The sequence below is a fragment of the Taudactylus pleione genome, unplaced genomic scaffold (genome assembly GCF_031769625.1).
Source record: "Taudactylus pleione unplaced genomic scaffold, aTauple2 ptg002325l, whole genome shotgun sequence".
Taxonomy (NCBI): domain Eukaryota; kingdom Metazoa; phylum Chordata; class Amphibia; order Anura; family Myobatrachidae; genus Taudactylus; species Taudactylus pleione.
Window position 1 is genome coordinate 57,991 of NW_028286715.1, and position 8,104 is coordinate 66,094.

At 43.7% G+C, this 8,104-nt stretch overlaps 1 protein-coding gene across 1 annotated transcript; it reads right to left on the reverse strand.

The window, feature by feature from the left end:
* Nucleotides 1-7,192, reverse strand: LOC148431381 (uncharacterized). Its single transcript, XM_088466039.1, has 4 exons — nucleotides 7,144-7,192; nucleotides 6,929-7,026; nucleotides 6,166-6,787; nucleotides 1-1,383 (listed from the first exon to the last, which is right to left on the reverse strand). The coding sequence occupies exons 1-4, from the start codon at nucleotides 7,175-7,177 to the stop codon at nucleotides 56-58; spliced, it is 2,082 nt and encodes a 693-aa protein (XP_088322165.1). The 5' UTR covers nucleotides 7,178-7,192; the 3' UTR covers nucleotides 1-55.
* Nucleotides 7,193-8,104: the final 912 nt, after the last annotated feature.

Sequence of the window (8,104 nt, forward strand, 5' to 3'; positions counted from 1 at the left end):
AATAATATATATATATATATATATATATATGTCACACTTGCTGCATTTCCCACACTCAGAACATAGAAGTGATTATGTCACCTGTGTGATATTTCTGATGTTTAACAAGAGTTGATTTGCGTGTAAAATATTTACCACACTCAGAACATGGAAATGGTTTCTCACCTGTATGTATTCTCTGATGTATAACAAGATCTGATTTCTGTGTAAAACATTTCCCACACTCAGAGCATGGAAAGCATGGAAATGGTTTCTCACCTGTGTGACTTCTCTGATGTATAACAAGATATGATTTCTGTGTAAAACATTCCCCACACTCAGAGCATGGAAATGGTTTCTCACCTGTATGTATTCTCTGATGTCTATCAAGATATAATTTGCGTGTATAACATTTCCCACACTCAGAACATGGAAATGGTTTCTCACCTGTGTGCCTTCTCTGATGTATAACAAGATCTGATTTATGTGTAAAACATTGCCCACACTCAGAGCATGGAAATGGTTTCTCACCTGTGTGACTTCTCTGATGTGTAACAAGATTTGATTTCTGCATAAACCGTTTCCCACACTCAGAACATGGAAATGGTTTCTCATCTGTGTGACTTCTCTGATGTGTAACAAGACTTGATTTCTGCGTAAACCGTTTCCCACACTCAGAACATGGAAATGGTTTCTCATCTGTGTGACTTCTCTGATGTGTAACAAGAACTGATTTCCATGTAAAACTTTTCCCACACTCAGAACATGGAAATGGTTTCTCCCCTGTGTGACTTCTCTGATGTGTAACAAGAGCTGATTTTTGTGTATAACATTTCCCACACTCAGAGCATGGAAATGGTTTCTCACCTGTGTGACTTCTCTGATGTGTATCAAAACTTGATTTGCGCGTAAAATATTTCCCACACTCAGAGCATGGAAATGGTTTCTCACCTGTGTGACGTCTCTGATGTATAACAAGGTCTGATTTTAATGTAAAACATTTCCCACACTCAGAGCATGGAAATGGTTTCTCACCTGTGTGACATCTCTGATGCCTTAGAAGAGATGATTTCCATGTAAAACATTTCCTACACTTACAGCATGGAAATGGCCTGTCACCTGTCTTAGCTGGCTGAAGGGTAATAAGCTTTGTATTCTGTGTAAAACATTTGGCATCTACAGAAGAGGGAAATATTTTATCTAATGTACGAGATGTAGCAGATGCACCATTATCTGAGTTATCAGGAGAACACTCCCCATGATCAGAGGGATTAGGTGATATATCTGCACTGTGAGGTACTGGAGGTATAACTTGGGTAAATGAAGCTCGGGTGATATCATCTATTTCACAATTCTGAGTTATAACGAGATGATCCTCTGAGACATTCCGGCTGCTACATCCATCTGCTGGGAATAATATACATATATGGAAATTTAAATGTTTGCCCACAATAAGATTCATTATAATTCAGTACAGACTGTGGTGAATGTTCCCAAATAACCATGAAATGGGCAGATTTTGATGGTAATATATAATTCATTAACTGGCACCAAAATATACTATCAATAAATCTAAATATATACTCATGTGCCATAAACTGAGACAGCCACTTCCATTCCCAGTACATGACACCCCACCCCACAATAAGTTGTACCTTTCTCAATTGATTTACTATATATAGGCAGATATCTGTGTAATCTGTTATCATACAATATGCAGTGAAAATGGCAGCATATTACGATATAAGTGACAATAAACGAGGCTTCAGAGTAGGTGTATTCATGCAGTCACTTAGGCGGGAGAGGCTCTATCAGCAGGACAATGCACCATCATACAGGTCCACAGCCACCAGATTTGGCTGCCTGGCAACCAGGTTTTCAGCAACACCCGGGCCCTGTAGTGAAGACCGCGAGCACGGTCCACACTACAGAGTAACAAACATACAGCAGTCAGCGGCGGCTGTATGTTTCTTATAGCAGCCGATGAGAGTCTGTCAGACTCTCATCGGCTGCTGCGTCGTTCACAGAGTGAGGCAGCTAGAGTTCACTCATGAGCTCCACCTTCTGGCTTTCCCCGCAGCAGGTTGGGAGAGACGTCACATCATGATGTCTCTCCCATAGTGCAGAGCGGCCAGGAGGAGCGGACAGCGGCAGTCGTCGGCAGGAGCGGGGATCAGGTAAGTTGCGTTTTTTTTTAAGGGGCACTGCATAGGGGGGGTGGCCGCTACTGTAGGGACACTGCATAGGTGGGGGTGGCCGATAGTGTGGGGACACTGCATAGGTCGGGGTGGCCGCTACTGGGGACACTATGGGGGGGGCTACTACTAGGGGAAATGCATAGGGGGGATTATTACTGGGGGCACTGCAGAGGGGGAGATTACTACTGGGGGCACTGCAGAGGGGGGATTACTACTGGGGGCACTGCAGAGGGGGGATTACTACTGGGGGCACTGCAGAGGGGGGGTTATTACTGGGTGCACTGCAGAGGGGGGATTACTACTGGGGGCACTGCAGAGGGGGGATTACTACTGGGGGTACTGCAGAGGGGGGCTTACTACTGGGGGCACTGCAGAGGGAGGATTACTACTGGGGGCACTGCAGAGGGGGGATTACTACTGGGGGCACTGCAGAGGGAGGATTACTACTGGTGGCACTGCAGAGGGGGGATTACTACTGGGGGCACTGCAGAAGGGGGATTACTACTGGGGGCACTGCAGAAGGGGGATTACTACTGGGGGCACTGCAGAGGGGGAGATTATTACTGGGGGCACTGCAGAGGTTGGATTACTACTGGGGGCACTGCAGAGGGGGGATTACTACTGGGGACACTGCAGAGGGAGGATTACTACTGGGGGCACTGCAGAGGGGGGATTACTACTGGGGGCACTGCAGAGGGGGGGATTACTACTGGGGGCACTGCAGAGGGGGGATTACTACTGGGGGCACTGCAGAGGGAGGATTACTACTGGGGGCACTGCAGATGGAGGATTACTACTGGGGGCACTGCAGAGGGAGGATTACTACTGGGAGCACTGCATAGGGGAGATTACTACTGGGGGCACTGCAGAGGGGGGATTACTACTGGGGGCACTGCAGAGGGGGGATTACTACTGGGGGCACTGCAGAGGGGGGATTACTACTGGGGCACCCCATTAGTGGTGTGACCATGTGGGTTGGTTGTCAGGGGCGTAGGTGCTCAGTAATGCTTCCCGGGGTTAAGGGGGGGTCTGGCTCCTACACTTTCATCCTGGCTCCTAAATTTTAGATAAATGTGTCAAGCCCTGGTGTAAGGGGAAACATATAAATGTGTAGGAATGGCCAAGTCACAGCCCAGATCTCAGTGCAATGGAGAATCTGTGGTCAGACTTGAAGATCGCTGTTCACAAGCGGAAACCATCCAACATGAAGGAGCTGGAGCAGTTTTGCCTTGAGGAATGGGCAAAAATCCCAGGGGCAAGATGTGGCAAGCTCATAGAGACTCATCCAAAGCGACTGGCAGCTGTAAGTGCCGCAAAAGGTGGCTCCACAAAGTACTGACTTTAGGGGGGTGAATAGTTATGCACGCTGAAGTTTTCTGTTATGTTGTCCTAAATGTTGTTTGATTCACAATATAAAAAAACACAACGTCACAGTTGTAGGCATGTTCTGTGAATGACATGACGCACACCTTCACACAATCCATTGTAATTCCAGGTTGTGAGGCAACAAAACATGAAAAATCCAAAGGGGGGGGGGGGTGAATACTTTTGCAAGGCGCTGTATGTACATTGGAGTACGATTAAGACAATTATTATTTATCAATTCTATATTTCATTTTCCATATATTTTTTATTTTTACTTTTTGCACTATAGGGTCTAATGAGGCCTTTTTTCCTTCTGGATTTTTACCCGACCATGGGGTACCCTTGATATGTATTATTTCACCATTATGCAATATATTTACAGATACAGTGTAAATCATTACTATTTGGGTTACCCCTCATATGATTCACGGTTTTATTTGTGCACTTTATGTTTAAATATTTATTGTCAATAGACCGTTTTACTTCTATAATGAACAATATCGATTGGTCATCCCATTGCGCTTTCCCACAATATTTTTTGTTTCTTCCATTCAAGGGGTTAGTAGCCGCCCCTCAGAGAGCTGCATAGGAACACCATTTTCCATCCCTCTCATAACCTAGCGCCCGTTTGTTTTGTATTGTGCTATATATTTATATATATCCAGCATAGTTCAGCGGCACTCTGAGACTTGTAATGATGGTAAATCAAACAAAATCTGCGTTTCGGGGAGTAGCCCGTCTTATGCATTTCATTAATTTTTATAGAAATAATTTTTTTTTTTATATGACACAGTATTCATATTGGTCATAACACCTTTTTCATGTGTTAATGTTTTTTTTATTAATTAAAATTGTTTCTCAATAGGTAGAACACATTATGCACTTTATTCATGATCAGTTATTTTTGTATTTATATTAGTGCCCGATTTTAATAGCACTAGGGTTGGAATGTCACAAAGAATGTATTAATGTTTTGTTGAAGACTGCCTTACATATATAACTATTCATACATAGTTTCTTTGTTTTTTTCTGCAGTGTTTTAAATGCACATTTTATTCATTTATTTTTAGATATGTTTTATTTTTACACCATTTTGTCAAGTTCTACATGAATTTTCTAGTTATTGTAGTATAATATGTTGATTGGCATTCCACGCAGCCGGACCGGCATCTGTTCCATGATCACGTCACTTCCGGTGACACGGAGCAGCGTGACCGGAAGTAGAACTCGGTGACGGAGGCGGCTGTCGATCCGGAGGGGAGAATGGAGTCCTTTTGGGCATGTAAGTATTTAAGGTTGTGTTGCACATTGTTTTATCTTGTTTGTCCTGAAGATGGGGTAGCCCCCGAAACGCCGTAGACATTATAGATTTTATTTGATTTACCATCATTACAAGTCTCAGAGTGCTGCTGATCTATGCTGGTTATGTTGGAAAGTATCACTCACCTTGGAGTGCCGGTCCATTTCTTGGAGATATATATATATATATATATATATATACATATAGATACACTCAACACTTCCCCAGATAATCCTGCGTTTGTCGATGCCCTGGGTTTGGTGCCATGGGGGTGATCAGGTGGCTGTTTTGCTGCTGTGGGAGTTGGGGGTAACTTCCTGTGGCTGCTACTGACAGTGAAGAGCGGTGGGTGGGGGCCAGAAGGGGGTACAACCATCTGGCAAACAATAGTGTGTAGGAGGAGGTGAGCATGGGCCAGCTGCTGCCACTAATTAAGCTATCTACCCTTACCCCCAGCACTGACGGCCCCTAGCCCCCTCCTTGCCAACCAGCTCGGTCGCAAATACTGTCTGCTCTTAATACCCTCTATCAGCACCAGCTCTACCACAACTTCTTCCTGCCTTTACCCACAGCTCTATACCAACTGCTGCTTGCCCTTAACCCCCTCTACCTCAACTATTACCTGCTCCCAGCACTGGCCCAACTGCTTCCTGCCCTCATCCTCCATAATATATGATGGGTCACAGAAATAGTGTAGTAGAACCCCTTTTTATAAAAATTTAGGGGACCCTGGGTCCCATAATATTTTTCATTCAGCGTGATCACTGCCACTTGGATAGTAGATGTAACTGAAAGTCCCTGGAATGGAACCTTCAGGACTGAGCGGCCTCAGAGGAAACAAGTTATCCCAGCAGAAGCATGCACAGATGGATCGAAACCAGACCAAGTGAATCAAGGCCTGGATGACGACAATGTTTTCCAAAGGCAGAAAGACCTTCAGGGAGTTGTGGAACAGCATGCCCAGGAATATCACCCTCCTCTGTGACAGGACAAGAATGGTCTCTTTGAAGTTATTAATCCAACAGTGAAATATTAAACACCTGATGTGTCAAACAAACATGGGACTGAATTATGTCAAAGGAAGGGGCCTTAATGACCTCCCTTGTATTAATGTTTGGGAATCAGAATGTTAAAAGAAGACTTGTCAGAACTCCAGGCTGTTACTGAAAAAATTATTCTGAGATGTCTCCTGACTCCCGCACTAGACAGATAAATTTGCCTCATTAGTTTGTTCTGACAGAGGAGAGTGTAGGATAAAAGATTGTTATAGTGACTGAGCAATGAGAATATGTGACTATTCTATAATACGTGTTTATAACTCACCTGTGCCGATATCTGTAGGGATTTCCTCCTCTTTACACTGCTGATCACCCCTCACATACGTCTCTTCTTCTCCATCTATATCTTCTGCCTCTATATCAGTCACATACGTTTCTTCTTCTCCCTCTATATATTCTGCTTTTATATTTGTCACATATGTTTCTTCTCCCTCTATATCTTCTGCCTTCATATCAGTCACGTACGTCTCTTCTTTTCCATCTGTATCTTCTGCCTTTATATCAGTCACATAAGTCTCTTCTTCTCCCTCTGTATCATCTGTCTTATTATCAGTCACATACGTCTCTTCTTCTCCCTCTATATCTTCTGTCTTTATATCAGTAACATACGTCTCTTCGTCTCCCTCGATATCTTCTGCCTTTATATCAGTCACATACGTCTCTTCTTCTCCCTCTATATCTTCTGCCTTTATATCAGTCACATACATCTCTTCTTCTCCATCTATATCTTCTGCCTTTATATCAGTCACATATGTCTCTTCTTCTCCCTCTATGTCTTCTGTCTTCATATCAGTCACATACGTCTCTTCTTCTCCCTCTATATCAGTCACATATGTCTCTTCTTCTCCCTCTATGTCTTCTGTCTTAACATCAGCCAGATCTTCACTCTAAAAAACCCATAAAATATTACCATCGGATTTCAATGAGATAACACAGACTAAAATCAGTATATAAGACACACAAAGATTCTCTTCACATCATATTAACAGTCACTTTGGTATATTGGTGAAACCCTAAATCCCATCTACCTGATGCTCCTGTGGGATCCTGTGATTCTCCTCTGTACAATCCTGAGAATAAAGATGACGGGGACATCTCTCTAGTGTATTTCTTTTACTGGGTCCATCTATAGGAGACACAGTGACTCAGTACATTGTATAGATGTGATTATCAGGTGATGTGTGTATATAGGAGGCCCCCTTACCTACTCTCCCCTGTACAATAAATTACAGTCTCCTCTTACCCAGTGATGTGAGGGGCCGGTGATTCTCCATCATCACGTCCTTGTACAGGACCGTTGTGTTCCTCTATATACTCCCCCTCCTACATGGAGATATAGACAGTGAGATCCTGACACATTATAGAAACCTAACACACACAATATTACAGTCATCACCCGAACACATTCTCTGGTGTTACTGTATAATGTCCAATTCCCAGGAGTCACCTCTCCAGTCAGCAGCTGAATGATCTTATTGGTGAGTTCCAAGATCTTCTGGTCTTTGTTTCTCTCATGTATCAGAGAGTGAGGTGGAGGCACTGTGATGGGTCTCTGGGTGCTGCTCAGTCCTCCTGACACACGGGGATGGATGCTGGTTGCCTCAAAATCACTGGATGTCTTCTTCACTACTGTATAATCCTATGTATTGGGGGAAACACCAAATATCACTGTAAACACTCCCAGATCCCTCATCTTGCCCCTGTATTATTATTATTAAATATATACATGAGGTCACAGTGAAACTCCCAGATATCACCTCCCCAGTCATGTCTCTGTATTATTACTATAGATATAAGTGATGTCACTGTAACATTCCAAGATCCCCTCACCTCCCAATCATGTCCCTGTATTATTACTATAGCAATAAGTGATGTCACTGTGATACTCCCAGATCCCCTCACCTCCCCAGTCATGTCCCTGTATTATTACTATAGCAATAAGTGATGTCACTGTGACACTCCCAGATCCCCTCACCTCCCCAGTCATGTCCCTGTATTATTACTATAGATATAAGTGATGTCACTGTGACACTCCCAGATCCTCTCACCTCCCCAGTCATGTCCCTGTATTATTACTATAGATATAAGTGATGTCACTGTGACATCCCCAGATCCCCTCACCTCCCCAGTCATGTCCCTGTATTATTACTATAGATAGAAGTGATGTCACTGTGACACCCCCAGATCCTCTTACCTCTCCAGTC